This window comes from Medicago sativa, chromosome 7 (genome assembly GCF_051527215.1).
Source record: "Medicago sativa cultivar Bolivia chromosome 7, Bolivia_mono, whole genome shotgun sequence".
Lineage (NCBI taxonomy): Eukaryota > Viridiplantae > Streptophyta > Magnoliopsida > Fabales > Fabaceae > Medicago > Medicago sativa.
In genome coordinates, this window is record NC_140755.1 from 104,480,876 (window position 1) to 104,497,249 (window position 16,374).

The 16,374-nt window shown below is 34.2% G+C and overlaps 1 protein-coding gene and 1 pseudogene across 2 annotated transcripts; one reads left to right on the plus strand and one right to left on the minus strand.

The window, feature by feature from the left end:
- The first annotated feature begins 8,327 nt into the window (after positions 1–8,327).
- LOC146911715 (ras-related protein RABA3-like) lies at positions 8,328–10,469 on the plus strand. The gene is made up of 2 exons (XM_085726581.1): positions 8,328–8,912; positions 9,824–10,469. Exons 1-2 carry the CDS (start codon positions 8,671–8,673, stop codon positions 10,266–10,268), a joined length of 687 nt encoding a protein of 228 aa, XP_085582707.1. The 5' UTR covers positions 8,328–8,670; the 3' UTR covers positions 10,269–10,469.
- Positions 10,470–11,464: 995 nt separating this feature from the next.
- LOC146911716 (AAA-ATPase At2g46620 pseudogene) lies at positions 11,465–13,305 on the minus strand (annotated as a pseudogene). Its single transcript, XR_015019029.1, has one exon. The product of XR_015019029.1 is annotated as an AAA-ATPase At2g46620 pseudogene (transcript).
- Positions 13,306–16,374: the final 3,069 nt, after the last annotated feature.

The following is a 16,374-nucleotide window of genomic DNA, read 5'->3' on the forward strand; positions in this document are numbered from 1 at the left end:
TAGGTTAAAATTAGGGCTAACATTAGCTTTGGGTTAACTTTTATATATAGAAGTTAGCTTTGGGTTAACTTTGGGTTAGCTTTGGGTTAGCTTTGGGTTAACTTTCATTGGAAGGATTTCGTTATCCAAACAATTTTAGACTCCACGGAATCATGACTGTTTTCCAAACCATCACTAATCGTTGAAACAACATCGTTACCTGTTCTATAGTGTTTAACTCTAAAGGATATGTTCTGTATTTTTGCAACAAACAAACAACAATCAATTAAATTTCAGAGAGAAACATTCTTTGAACTATAAAGACTTTGTAATCTAAAAACAAATCAAAATAAATATTGGAGACAAATCAAAATAAAAAACTAAATGGAATGTAAAATTAAAAATTACCATGTGTTAATGAGGTAACAAAAACTCTGTTAGAAGCTTCTGGAAACAGAAAACCCTCTCTACCACAAAACACTCTTTTCCTGATGAACGAAGGGAGGATCCTATCACCCTCGCTCCCTGAAATCTCCTTGCCGCTCACTCGAAATTGCTATCATTTTCGCCGGAGGCGGTGGTTCGCGGCAGCGGCGAGGTATCAGAGATCCGAACTCGAATCGGATCGGTGAGGGATAGATGGATAGATGGAGCAGATTTCATGCAGAGAGAGAGAGAGAGAGAGAGAGAGACGGGAAGTGAAGAGAGAATATGGGATGGAGCGATAGTTTTTTTTTTTGAAAGAAGAAAGGAACGATGGAAAGGAATAGGTTTGGAGGTGAAAACATGCGTTAGGGTTTAGGAAGGATGGAAAGGAATAGGGCAATAGGGATAAAATAGTAAATTTTAGCTCTAGGGTTTAGGTTAAAATTAGGGCTAACATTAGCTTTGGGTTAACTTTTATATATAGATTGATTTTCGCCGGAGGCGGTGGTTCGCGGCAGCGGCGAGGTATCAGAGATCCGAACTCGAATCGGATCGGTGAGGGATAGATGGATAGATGGAGCAGATTTCATGCAGAGAGAGAGAGAGAGAGAGAGAGAGACGGGAAGTGAAGAGAGAATATGGGATGGAGCGATAGTTTTTTTTTTTGAAAGAAGAAAGGAACGATGGAAAGGAATAGGTTTGGAGGTGAAAACATGCGTTAGGGTTTAGGAAGGATGGAAAGGAATAGGGCAATAGGGATAAAACAGTAAATTTTAGCTCTAGGGTTTAGGTTAAAATTAGGGCTAACATTAGCTTTGGGTTAACTTTTATATATAGATTGATTTTCGCCGGAGGCGGTGGTTCGCGGCAGCGGCGAGGTATCAGAGATCCGAACTCGAATCGGATCGGTGAGGGATAGATGGATAGATGGAGCAGATTTCATGCAGAGAGAGAGAGAGAGAGAGAGAGACGGGAAGTGAAGAGAGAATATGGGATGGAGCGATAGTTTTTTTTTTTGAAAGAAGAAAGGAACGATGGAAAGGAATAGGTTTGGAGGTGAAAACATGCGTTAGGGTTTAGGAAGGATGGAAAGGAATAGGGCAATAGGGATAAAACAGTAAATTTTAGCTCTAGGGTTTAGGTTAAAATTAGGGCTAACATTAGCTTTGGGTTAACTTTTATATATAGATTGATTTTCGCCGGAGGCGGTGGTTCGCGGCAGCGGCGAGGTATCAGAGATCCGAACTCGAATCGGATCGGTGAGGGATAGATGGATAGATGGAGCAGATTTCATGCAGAGAGAGAGAGAGAGAGAGAGAGAGAGACGGGAAGTGAAGAGAGAATATGGGATGGAGCGATAGTTTTTTTTTTTGAAAGAAGAAAGGAACGATGGAAAGGAATAGGTTTGGAGGTGAAAACATGCGTTAGGGTTTAGGAAGGATGGAAAGGAATAGGGCAATAGGGATAAAACAGTAAATTTTAGCTCTAGGGTTTAGGTTAAAATTAGGGCTAACATTAGCTTTGGGTTAACTTTTATATATAGAAGTTAGCTTTGGGTTAACTTTGGGTTAGCTTTGGGTTAGCTTTGGGTTAACTTTCATTGGAAGGATTTCGTTATCCAAACAATTTTAGACTCCACGGAATCATGACTGTTTTCCAAACCATCACTAATCGTTGAAACAACATCGTTACCTGTTCTATAGTGTTTAACTCTAAAGGATATGTTCTGTATTTTTGCAACAAACAAACAACAATCAATTAAATTTCAGAGAGAAACATTCTTTGAACTATAAAGACTTTGTAATCTAAAAACAAATCAAAATAAATATTGGAGACAAATCAAAATAAAAAACTAAATGGAATGTAAAATTAAAAATTACCATGTGTTAATGAGGTAACAAAAACTCTGTTAGAAGCTTCTGGAAACAGAAAACCCTCTCTACCACAAAACACTCTTTTCCTGATGAACGAAGGGAGGATCCTATCACCCTCGCTCCCTGAAATCTCCTTGCCGCTCACTCGAAATTGCTATCATTTTCGCCGGAGGCGGTGGTTCGCGGCAGCGGCGAGGTATCAGAGATCCGAACTCGAATCGGATCGGTGAGGGATAGATGGATAGATGGAGCAGATTTCATGCAGAGAGAGAGAGAGAGAGAGAGAGAGAGAGACGGGAAGTGAAGAGAGAATATGGGATGGAGCGATAGTTTTTTTTTTTGAAAGAAGAAAGGAACGATGGAAAGGAATAGGTTTGGAGGTGAAAACATGCGTTAGGGTTTAGGAAGGATGGAAAGGAATAGGGCAATAGGGATAAAATAGTAAATTTTAGCTCTAGGGTTTAGGTTAAAATTAGGGCTAACATTAGCTTTGGGTTAACTTTTATATATAGATTGATTTTCGCCGGAGGCGGTGGTTCGCGGCAGCGGCGAGGTATCAGAGATCCGAACTCGAATCGGATCGGTGAGGGATAGATGGATAGATGGAGCAGATTTCATGCAGAGAGAGAGAGAGAGAGAGAGACGGGAAGTGAAGAGAGAATATGGGATGGAGCGATAGTTTTTTTTTTTGAAAGAAGAAAGGAACGATGGAAAGGAATAGGTTTGGAGGTGAAAACATGCGTTAGGGTTTAGGAAGGATGGAAAGGAATAGGGCAATAGGGATAAAACAGTAAATTTTAGCTCTAGGGTTTAGGTTAAAATTAGGGCTAACATTAGCTTTGGGTTAACTTTTATATATAGATTGATTTTCGCCGGAGGCGGTGGTTCGCGGCAGCGGCGAGGTATCAGAGATCCGAACTCGAATCGGATCGGTGAGGGATAGATGGATAGATGGAGCAGATTTCATGCAGAGAGAGAGAGAGAGAGAGAGAGAGAGACGGGAAGTGAAGAGAGAATATGGGATGGAGCGATAGTTTTTTTTTTTGAAAGAAGAAAGGAACGATGGAAAGGAATAGGTTTGGAGGTGAAAACATGCGTTAGGGTTTAGGAAGGATGGAAAGGAATAGGGCAATAGGGATAAAACAGTAAATTTTAGCTCTAGGGTTTAGGTTAAAATTAGGGCTAACATTAGCTTTGGGTTAACTTTTATATATAGAAGTTAGCTTTGGGTTAACTTTGGGTTAGCTTTGGGTTAGCTTTGGGTTAACTTTCATTGGAAGGATTTCGTTATCCAAACAATTTTAGACTCCACGGAATCATGACTGTTTTCCAAACCATCACTAATCGTTGAAACAACATCGTTACCTGTTCTATAGTGTTTAACTCTAAAGGATATGTTCTGTATTTTTGCAACAAACAAACAACAATCAATTAAATTTCAGAGAGAAACATTCTTTGAACTATAAAGACTTTGTAATCTAAAAACAAATCAAAATAAATATTGGAGACAAATCAAAATAAAAAACTAAATGGAATGTAAAATTAAAAATTACCATGTGTTAATGAGGTAACAAAAACTCTGTTAGAAGCTTCTGGAAACAGAAAACCCTCTCTACCACAAAACACTCTTTTCCTGATGAACGAAGGGAGGATCCTATCACCCTCGCTCCCTGAAATCTCCTTGCCGCTCACTCGAAATTGCTATCATTTTCGCCGGAGGCGGTGGTTCGCGGCAGCGGCGAGGTATCAGAGATCCGAACTCGAATCGGATCGGTGAGGGATAGATGGATAGATGGAGCAGATTTCATGCAGAGAGAGAGAGAGAGAGAGAGAGAGAGAGACGGGAAGTGAAGAGAGAATATGGGATGGAGCGATAGTTTTTTTTTTTGAAAGAAGAAAGGAACGATGGAAAGGAATAGGTTTGGAGGTGAAAACATGCGTTAGGGTTTAGGAAGGATGGAAAGGAATAGGGCAATAGGGATAAAATAGTAAATTTTAGCTCTAGGGTTTAGGTTAAAATTAGGGCTAACATTAGCTTTGGGTTAACTTTTATATATAGATTGATTTTCGCCGGAGGCGGTGGTTCGCGGCAGCGGCGAGGTATCAGAGATCCGAACTCGAATCGGATCGGTGAGGGATAGATGGATAGATGGAGCAGATTTCATGCAGAGAGAGAGAGAGAGAGAGACGGGAAGTGAAGAGAGAATATGGGATGGAGCGATAGTTTTTTTTTTTGAAAGAAGAAAGGAACGATGGAAAGGAATAGGTTTGGAGGTGAAAACATGCGTTAGGGTTTAGGAAGGATGGAAAGGAATAGGGCAATAGGGATAAAACAGTAAATTTTAGCTCTAGGGTTTAGGTTAAAATTAGGGCTAACATTAGCTTTGGGTTAACTTTTATATATAGATTGATTTTCGCCGGAGGCGGTGGTTCGCGGCAGCGGCGAGGTATCAGAGATCCGAACTCGAATCGGATCGGTGAGGGATAGATGGATAGATGGAGCAGATTTCATGCAGAGAGAGAGAGAGAGAGAGAGAGAGAGAGAGACGGGAAGTGAAGAGAGAATATGGGATGGAGCGATAGTTTTTTTTTTTGAAAGAAGAAAGGAACGATGGAAAGGAATAGGTTTGGAGGTGAAAACATGCGTTAGGGTTTAGGAAGGATGGAAAGGAATAGGGCAATAGGGATAAAACAGTAAATTTTAGCTCTAGGGTTTAGGTTAAAATTAGGGCTAACATTAGCTTTGGGTTAACTTTTATATATAGATTGATTTTCGCCGGAGGCGGTGGTTCGCGGCAGCGGCGAGGTATCAGAGATCCGAACTCGAATCGGATCGGTGAGGGATAGATGGATAGATGGAGCAGATTTCATGCAGAGAGAGAGAGAGAGAGAGAGACGGGAAGTGAAGAGAGAATATGGGATGGAGCGATAGTTTTTTTTTTTGAAAGAAGAAAGGAACGATGGAAAGGAATAGGTTTGGAGGTGAAAACATGCGTTAGGGTTTAGGAAGGATGGAAAGGAATAGGGCAATAGGGATAAAACAGTAAATTTTAGCTCTAGGGTTTAGGTTAAAATTAGGGCTAACATTAGCTTTGGGTTAACTTTTATATATAGATTGATTTTCGCCGGAGGCGGTGGTTCGCGGCAGCGGCGAGGTATCAGAGATCCGAACTCGAATCGGATCGGTGAGGGATAGATGGATAGATGGAGCAGATTTCATGCAGAGAGAGAGAGAGAGAGAGAGAGAGAGACGGGAAGTGAAGAGAGAATATGGGATGGAGCGATAGTTTTTTTTTTTGAAAGAAGAAAGGAACGATGGAAAGGAATAGGTTTGGAGGTGAAAACATGCGTTAGGGTTTAGGAAGGATGGAAAGGAATAGGGCAATAGGGATAAAACAGTAAATTTTAGCTCTAGGGTTTAGGTTAAAATTAGGGCTAACATTAGCTTTGGGTTAACTTTTATATATAGATTGATATAATAAGGATAAGGATAAGGATATATAATACTGAGGACGCGGTTTGGATTTGGATCCGTTTTTCGTAAACTATTTTCTGCCTTAATCTAAATTGTGCACATTTTAGGAAACTTTTATTTTTCACGGTATAATTTTACAGCTTTTAAAAACTTGACTTATATGTAAAGGTTTAATAATTACTGCTTACGTGTTTTTTCTAGTACCTAATCAAAACTGTGTACATTTCAGGCATTTTTTTTTTTATTTTCTAGTATTAATTTTACCGCATTTAAAAAATGTTTTCGAATTTTTTTCACATCATCTATATGATGTAAAACTAATTTTAAATCACACAATGCTAATAGATCATTTTAAGTCTTCAAAAAAAAATAATCAAACTGTTTAATGTTTTCGAATTTAATCTCGACTGTTTTTTAATGTATTTAGTTTTCTTGTTATTTATAAACTTCTATATGATATATGGAAAATGCTACTTCTCAAGAAAAATAGCTTCAAGAATTTTTCAAGAAATAGTTGGCAAATTTTAATTGGATGATTTATTTGTCCACTTCCTATTTTTCAGCCACACCTCCTTGAATTGTGGCAAATAGTGCATTGTGATTGACTATTCTTTATTCTTGAAGAATTCTTGATGTTATTTTTCTATAGATATAGCATTGCTCATGATATATAGACTTCTCTCAAGTAAGCAAAGAATTTGTTCTAAAAAAAAAAGTAAGCAAAGAATCTCATAAATATGTATGAATTTTAATGACAATAATGTACATTAACTGAATGAATTCAATGCCAGTTATTAATGATTAACCAAAAATTTGATTTCGTTAACCAAACAATTGAACTCAACCGCAAATGAACTTTATCGATGACGAGAACCCGAGTTTGATTTCTGTGTAAAACAATTTTTAGTTATGTTATCCTTACCTCAAGGTCGAATTTCGAATTAATAAGGGGTCCTTTTCCTAAAAAATTGGAGGTTTAAAGCCAAAAAAAAATATCTGATTTCATTTTTTTCCCTTCATTGTTTCATCTAGTTTTTTTTTTTTTTTTTTGTGAAGTTCTTACCAAACCAAACCAAGACCAAGTGATGAAAAAGTTAAAACTAGTTAATAGTGCATGATTATTTTTAGGGTTAAATAAGTTTTTGCTCCCTATAAAATTTTTAAATTTCTACTTTTAGTGCTGTAAACTTTTTCATCAATTTTTTGTCCCTAAAAATTTTTCTATCACGAGTTTTGGTCCTTGCAAGTACACTCATGTGTATCATTCAAAATTTTGAATTATTTTTTCCAGTCATATTTAACACGTTATAAGTATCTCTCTTACAAAAAATGTTTATTTTTTTTAATAATGGATGAATTAAATATGAAATTTTAATTTTTTAACGCTTAAAAATTCATAATTAAATCATATCTTGCCAAAAAATTCTAATTTTTTGTGAGAGGACAATGTATTTTTTTTTTTTACAAATTGTGGGAGACAATGTTACAATATTATGAACATTTTTATAAAAATTCATTCAAAAATATGAAGTATATGCATGAGTTTGACTTAAAGATATATATGGATCATAAGTGACGATAGTGACCTTATTGGTTTTTTCATTGTGCATGTGCATCCTTAGTTTATTATTGGCTTTATTAATCACTAGTATTTACCTCATAATGTGAACGAGGAATGTCCTAACACAGTCATTCCAAGTATACATACTATCCTTATTTTATCACTTGAATGAAGTTTAATTTTGTGTAAAAAAACATAAAAAAAATTTATATAAAAAAAAAAAAAAAAACCCACATCTCTACTAGTATTATACTATTTTTGTCGGTGCAGAAAGTGAAAACCCTCAACTTTATCCTGATTGTTCCGTCACTACATTGGAATTAAAGAATGTTCATTTACTGCATTTGTCTCTGTGTTGCATGGCCCTATATATGGTCACTGCAATGAGAGCTGGAAATTATTTCAGACCCTGTCATGTGTAGCTGGCTGGATTGAATGGTATGGTAGGCCATGCTCATGCTACACAGGTCACAATGTTTTCTTTTCCGAGAACAATAAACTAGAATTCCCAGCGGTGAAGGAAAGGATGAACTTATAATAACATTGACATGTCTAACATTAAATATTTACTACTTTATATATGAAATATTTTTGTTAGTTTTTTTTACAAAAATTAAGTAGTTTGATAAAGTCATGCACAAAACAAAACAAAACAGTTGGCTTGATGATGACATTCATTTGTTCATTTTTAACTATCTTGATACCGTTATTATGAATTCACTTGGTTGATTAAGTTTTCTTCGTACACTTTCTGGTACTGAATGTTTTGTAATTATGTATCAGTATTTAAAAAGTAAGTACATAGTGGATTATTCAAGAAAAAAAAAAAACAAACTAAAAACCAAAATTATCTTGCTCTCAAACTAGGTCGTGCACAATGTGTGTGAAATAGTGAATATCGTAGTACAGAGCTCAATTTTTAGTCATCGAAAAAAATTGACTCTTCAACCACTCAATAAATCACAATTTTCAATCCCCTTGCAAAGCATCATAACCACTACAAATTTTGATTAGTAATCTATATTCTATATAAAGGCAATAATAATATGATATGCAAACAATAATATCTCTATATTATACTATAATATATTGTACTACTACACTTGAGTTGGTAAAGCATTAAATTAAATTAAATTAAATTAAAGGGGGAGAATTCTTTCACACTGGTAATTCTAATTCAACACCGGTTGTTGTTGTTGTCCAGTTCATGTTTTCTTTCAACCCTTTTCCTTTTCCTTTTTCTTTACTTTATTAATTTCTCCTTTTCTACTAATATATCTTCTGAGTTCTGACGGGGAAGAGAAGAGACTATTATTAGCATCCTTTGAAGGTGTTTTTGATCTTGATCGAAGAAAATGAATCAGGAAATGAATGGTGTGGAAGCTGAAAGGCCACAAGAGAAAATAGATTATGTGTTTAAGGTTGTTGTGATTGGTGACTCAGCAGTAGGAAAGACTCAAATGCTGTCAAGGTTTGCAAAGAATGAGTTCTGTTTTGACTCAAAATCAACCATTGGAGTTGAATTTCAGACTAGAACTGTCACAATTAATGGTAAACTCATCAAAGCTCAGATCTGGGATACTGCTGGCCAAGAAAGGTTTCTTTTCTTCCTCTCTGTTTTACTTGCTTGTCCATCACTTTTAACTTTTTTTAGTTTATTGCATAACAATGTTATTGTGATCTCAATTTGACATTAAGAATCTTACTATAATTGCCATATTTGGTTTCTTACTTGAAAATTCCACAAACTTTAGACAAAAAAAATACTACATTAAGAATCCTATTATAATTGCCATATTTAGTTTCCTACTTACCATCCCACAAACTTCAGACCAAAAAACTACCAAAACCAATGTATTCAAAATCCCAATCTGGGTTGTCTTGAAATAGATATCTGTTTTCAAATAGTAGAAAGTACTAATGGATGTTAAATAATGAAATTGATTTAGTTAGTAAAAAATTTGGTTATGCAATGCAACACATACAACTAGCCAACCGGTTGTTGATCCCAAGTGATTAATAAATTTCTGTTAAGATCGAATCAATCAGAGCAATTCGAGTTCTATTTATGACTTAAACAACTATTGATTCGAGTCCGAATTATTAAGACCAATTTTCACTAGGAACCAGATGGATTGTCTTAAGCTAAAAATATAAAAAATAAAGGCCTGATTATGTTAATTTATAGGTAAATATTCATAATTTATCTTTCAGCCTATAAAAAAAAAAACTTTAGTTACATCTAATTAATTTATATTTCCGAATGAGCTATCTTATTGACATCCAATTAGATGTTTCTCTAATTGAAAAATCAGCAAAATGACATTAATAATCATTTTTAGATAAGTTTTTTCATTAAGAAAATTTACAGGTTTTGCAAAATCATGTTGGTTCAAGGTGATTTCAACAAATCCATGGAAATACCAAACATGCACATGATAATATAAAAGACATGTCTCGGATAAATTATCATGATTTTGTTGCTAATGTTATATAATAATAATATAGGTACAGAGCGGTTACAAGTGCATACTACAGAGGAGCATTAGGGGCCATGCTGGTGTATGACATAACTAAAAGACAAACGTTTGATCATGTAGCTAGATGGATTGAGGAACTGCGGTCACACGCCGACAACTCCATCGTCGTCATGCTAATTGGTAACAAAGGTGATCTTGTGGACCAAAGAGTGGTGCACACGGAAGATGCTGTGGAGTTTGCAGAGGATCAGGGCCTCTTTTTCTCTGAGACTTCAGCGTTCAGTGGTGAAAATGTGAACTCTGCATTTTTCAAATTGCTTGAAGAGATTAATAAGGTTGTCTCCAAAAGGTCGTTAGAATCTAATAATAGTAACAACAATGTTGCTACACTTAAAGGGTCGAAAATAGATATAATTTCAGGTTCTGAATTAGAAATTACTGAAATGAAGAACGTACCTTCATGTTCTTGTTGATCTAGTTTTGAAGTTGAGAGTCAGAGAGCGCGGAGTGAAAAGTACATATATTTAAAAAAAAAAAATATATATTCTCGGTAATTATCAATGTGTGTAATGTGGTGTGGGTGATGAAGATTAATTTCATCTGATCCTTGCTCAAAGTTAAAGAGCTTTTAGTTATTTTGATTGAATTAAAGCAATGAATTTTACATATTTGAATTTTTTGTCTTTTTAATAAACTTCAAGAGCTTGTTTTCTACCATAAACTTCGTCCAACATTAAATATAATCATGGGTGACATGACAAAATGTTATTTGTCTTCAATTGGTTCCTGGGCAATGGGAAAACCTTGTTTGACTTCGGAGGGTGTTGAACTAGTTTGTAATAACCGCAGAGTTTAGAGAGGACGTACCAAGATATTATACCGATCAAGGTTAAACAATATTCAAATGGTATTGTTTCCCTTCAAAAACAAAAAATGGTAGTATTGTTTAGGTATCTTTATTTATGGGGAGAGAAGTAAGATAGTCAATGAAGAGGGAAATAGATTCTATGCAATCAGAAGTGTGGCGGATTGATCTCACCCACTGAAAAAGTTTAAAGGTTTGGATCTTAAAATTTGCTTTTAACTGACGGTTGGATTTTTATATATTGTGTTCAAAATGCATGTATAACGTGCTTATATAGTGTTAAATTTAAAATGTAATGAATTGACAAATACTTATACTTTTTTTTTTGAGGGAAAATACTTATACATGAATTATACTTATGTGTATTGTGCCGTGTGCCGTGCTACCGCATTGCCCTCAACAAGCTCTGTGGGGATTAAGTATACAACAAATTAAATACCGATGATGATAGGCAGCGGACCAACTAACTACTCAGCTATGGTGTATGTATGCTTTAAATTAGGGAAACCGGGAGAGACAAGTTCGAACAACGTATGTAACTGCAACTTGATTGATACGAGCTTCATAATATTGGTATTTTATGATGATTTTTGTGACATAGTGACAATGTAATATGCGCCCTTTTGAAAAAGAAAGATTCTTATTTCATTCATAAAAATGTAAAAATAAATGATTCACAGAATTCATGATTAGGTGGCGTTTCCTATCAACAATAGAAAAAAAATCAAAAGATTAACTTCATAGTAAATAAAAAACACATCAGCACATTTCTAATTAATAATTTTCTTTCGCTTATGCAAATTCTTTTACGTAACCATCACTCAATTTCAAATTTCCACCGATTTATATTCCATGCGAAACACACATAAATCAAAGGACAAATTTGAACGTGTGTTTGCATCCATCCATCCATCCATCCAATGGAATCAATAATGTATAAGTACCTATAAAAATACTAAAATACTTAAAATCTGTACAAATAACTTTTGTAATTATGCTGAGAAAAAAAGTTGAGCGTTGTTCCCAAGACTAACGAACATTCGCCACGTGTCCTCCAACGCAGTCATTCCTCGCAAATTCGCAACGGACTTGCCAATACACTGTTTGGTGACGAAGAACATTTTCTAGGACCTTTCAATCTGAAAAACCCGTACGCTTTCCGCGTATTACGTGCACCCTCATCCACGTCATCACCCTCATTCCCTATTCGCCGTTCGATCAATCCACACCCTCTTCCATCACCGTCCGTTTTCAACGCAGTTATAACTGATTTAATTGCACGACTCGGTGAGTTCCGATTTGCGATCATCAACTCACCGATTTCCGCTGGACTCAAACTCGCTCCGTTTTCAAATATTTCCTGAACTTGTTGAAACAGTTTATGATCCTTTACACCAAGGTAGTTACTAGCAAGTGTTTTGAACGATGGAAAATCACAGAGTGGAAAATGGATATGTACATCGACCCGACCCGGACGAAGTAGATTCGGGTCCACGTTCTCTTTGCTGTTCATTGTGAACACCATCACTCTCTCTTCGCCGCTCCAAATTCCGTCCATGAAGTTCAATATCCCCGATGAAGTTACTGCTGTAGATGATTTCTCAGTGAGATACCGATCAAGATCTTCAACGACGATGATTGATTTCGGTGTTGTTTGAAGTAGGTTGGATTTAAGATCTGAATCGGTTGAAATTCTGGATAGGTCTATATCGTAGACGTCGTAGGAGAGAAAATTGGCCATGGCGGCGAGAAAACTAGATTTTCCAGTGCCGGAAGGACCGTATAAAAGGAAGCTCCGTTTCCAGAGACGGCCAAGGCGGTGATAGTATTGTTTACCTTTGAGGAATGATTCTAGATCGGATTTGACTCTGTTTTTGAGATCGGTTTCCATTGTGATTGTTTCGAAAGTGGAAGGATGAGTAAACGGAACGAATCTCCACCGTCGGAAATCGGCGGCGTTGATGTAGAGACGCAAATCGCGATTGCCTTGTTTTTCGATTTCGTCAACAACAGCGTGAATGTGTTGAATATAAGCACGAAGGATTCTTCGCTTATCGAATTTTCTGATCCTGAGAATGAAGGCTCTGTTAGGTTGGGTTTGGTTGAACCAGGAAACGGTGGCACCGAGAAAATGATCGTGGATGGTTTGATTAGGGGAGAGGGAGAGAACGACGTCGTTTTGGTTAGTATTGGAAGTGATGAGGTTGTTGAAGTGTGAGTCTTGGAGGGAAGGAAGGGAATGAAAGTAGAGAGAGAGTTTTCTGTATAAAGTGTTGTGTTGCATGTTGTCGTTTAGTTCTGGAACATGGAAAACCTGATACACGTGGAACCAATCTTCGATGATTCTCCATAGTTTCTTTCCCTCGTGTATAAGACCTGTTTCGAATATCATGTGTATTGCATAAATTGAGAATAAGAGTATGGCGATTTTGAGTAATACGGGGGTGCAAATAAAGATAACCATGATTGATGAAATTGAATGAATATAGGAATGAATGGGAAGGAAGTACTGTTATGCTACTACTCTAATCTTTCCTTGTCTCACTCTCTAATTGCATTTTGAGGCTACCAAACAACCCCGCTTCTTCTGTTCTCTTTTAAGTTTTAGCTTTTAACCCTATTTTGTTTTGTTTCTCTTTCTTCCTCGTTTTATACCATTATTATTATTGTTATTTCTGTTTTTCTTTCTTTCTTTTCTATCCTACGCGTTGAAATCTTATCTCTTGTTTTAAAACAAAATTACTTAAACATGAAGTCTTATTCCAAAAGGATGATAACATTTCAAAAATAAACCTGGTTTAAAGGATCAGTTCAAGTGTAATACTTTAATTTGTTTTTTTTTTTTTTTATAAAAGAAGTATAAATTGTAATCTATTGTGTGAATCTAAAAAAATTAACAGGGGAAATATAACCATATGATACTCAAACTTAACCCTTAATTAATAATATATATAAAAAATACAAATAATCCAATCCATTCAGAAGTTACTCTAAAATTTCGATTATTTTTAAAAAAAAAAAATTAAAGTTGAAAGAGAGACAAATAAATATGATTTTTCCTACTATACTCTTTGAAATACACTGACTGCGTTTAATTTTCATTGAGTATTTATAGTAATTGCTTATTTAAATAAGTATTTATAGTACTTTACATTAAAATTAGGCACCTCTATTAAATTGAAGCCAACTGTGTTATTTTTTAAATTAACTAGCAACAGGCCCGTGCTCCGCACGGGCGGATCTTTAAATAGCAATTTATCCGTCAAAACGTGTTTACAATATTATTTACATTGAGAAATAAGAGAAAAAAAATTAATCATAAAACTGAAGATAATAATAAAAACATTGAAATAGTTGTTATTAAATATTATAAAGTGGTAGACTAAAAATATGTGATAATATTATAAATAATAAAATCACAATAATGATAACGGGGACGTTAATAAGCCCCGTGATTTTCATATATCATTGAAAAATATTTGTAATTTTTTTAGCATTTTTTTATTTTAATATGAATTTATAAACAATAAATCTCTATATCGTGCAAAATTCTTATATCAAATTATAATTAGTATATTATAATTACTCCCACTATTATTTAGAAAATATTTGTACCAAAAAAAAAGATACAATTAGGCATGGCAATGGGGCGGGTGGGGACATGTTTTACCTTCCCCCGTCTCCATACCCTACTACCATATACATACCCGCTACCCTACCCATACCCAATGGGGATAAGAAATCGAATATCATCATTTTCTCTGACGGGTTAGGGTATCCCCGCCCCATCCCAACAATGGATAATTTTTTTTAATAAAATAGAAGTATTTTACTGCCTCAGACGCAATGTTGCAATGCATTCTCCTGCAAAGAAATGACGATCATAGATCATGGCTATGGTGATGGAGAATAGAGAGAACTCTGAGATATGAGTGTCTTTGATAGACTGAGACTCTGATTGTGTGACTGAAATGATTTATGTTTTGAGTTTCTTTTTATATAAAAGGGGGCAATAAAATGATTTTCTACATTCGGGACGAGTTTGAGTATGGATTTGGGGTGGGTAGACCTATATCCCTGTTACTCATCCTGTACCCGTATTTTGAAATCTGGGAAAACCCAAACTGAATCAAAGCGGGGAAAAAACCGTCAAATTGAGTTTGGTTCAGATGGGTACTCGCAGGTATGAGTTTTGTTGCCATGCCTAGATACAATACATAAAAAAAATCAATTTAACTAATTAATATGTGACTTATTGTTGTTCGATGTATGATTTGTACAACAATATTAGTTAGTGTCTAATTAATTAGAGAGTAATGTTTGTCTTGTGTTTTTATATAGTCATTCTTTGAAAGGATATAATGATTAATAATGAATAACGATTAAAAATAATAATTTTATAATACGATATTAAGATAAACCAAAAAATGTATAAAAATCATTTATACAAAAAAATTAATCTTGAAGATGTGTAATTTTATGTAAAGTAGTTGTATTTCTCATAATAAATACTAACCCCGTGTACAATTTATAAATAAGAAAGATTTTGTAACTCTCTCAAATTTATATTATTTGTGATCATTTAATTGGATATAATTGAATAAATTTAGATGGAAAATTATGTATCAGTGAGAAATAGTCCTATGCTTTTTTTGTCAAAAAAAAGTCCTATGCTTTTTTCTTTTTTATTTACTCTTTTTTTCCCGTGTTTTTTTAAGTATCTGTATAAAATGTTTCGCCTATATTTTTTGTTTTATTCATAAGTGAAATGTATTTATTAATGTTTTTTCATTAGAAACACACGATGAGATAAAATCACATGTACATAAAGTTTATTTTTAGTAAATGTAAATTAAATATATGACAAATTTGTTATGAATTAAAAAAACGACATTCAATAATTTATAGATTTTTTTATCATGATAAAAACCACCTCTTTAAAAAAAACAATTCAGGACCCATTTTGTTACAAATTAAAATAAAAGAGATTTCGATATCTATTAATTAAAAGAATTTATAATACAAATCACGATTTATTTTGTTTGGGTATTGTAATTAAAATCACAAGTTTTAAATAATTTAATTTGTTTGGATACAACTATAAAAAAATGGATTTTTTGTTACAAAATCACATCAACTTTAATAATTAGAGAAAGATTAACTTTAATAATTAGAGAATGATAATAGACTGTAAATTGTTTTTAACTCTTTAGATATTTAGAAGTTGAATTATAGAAAAATTTATTTTGATTGGGATTAAGATTAAGTTTGTTTGTTCTTTAAAAAAAGATTAAGTTAGAGTGTTTTATCAAGTGATTTTGTTTTAATTTGTTGTTAAGAGAGAAAATATAGAGGGAGGTTGAAGCAAAAGACACAAAAGAATATAATTTTGATGACGACTCAAAAACTTAAGTAGCGGTAAGATTGTATTTTTGGTACACGTTAAGTTTAATAATTAGAGAATAGCTAATTAGAAAATAAAAGATTAAGTTTGTTTGTTATTTAAAAAAGATTAAGTTAGTGTGTTTTATCGAATGAGTTTGTTTTAAATTTTTTTTTAAAAGAGAAAAAATAGAGGGAGGTTGAAGCAAAAGACACAAAAGGATATAATTTTGATGATGTGTCAAAAAATTAAGAAAGGGTAAGATTATATTTTTGATAGACATTAAGTTTTATAATTAGATAATAGACTTGGCCTCTCTCAATCATGTTTA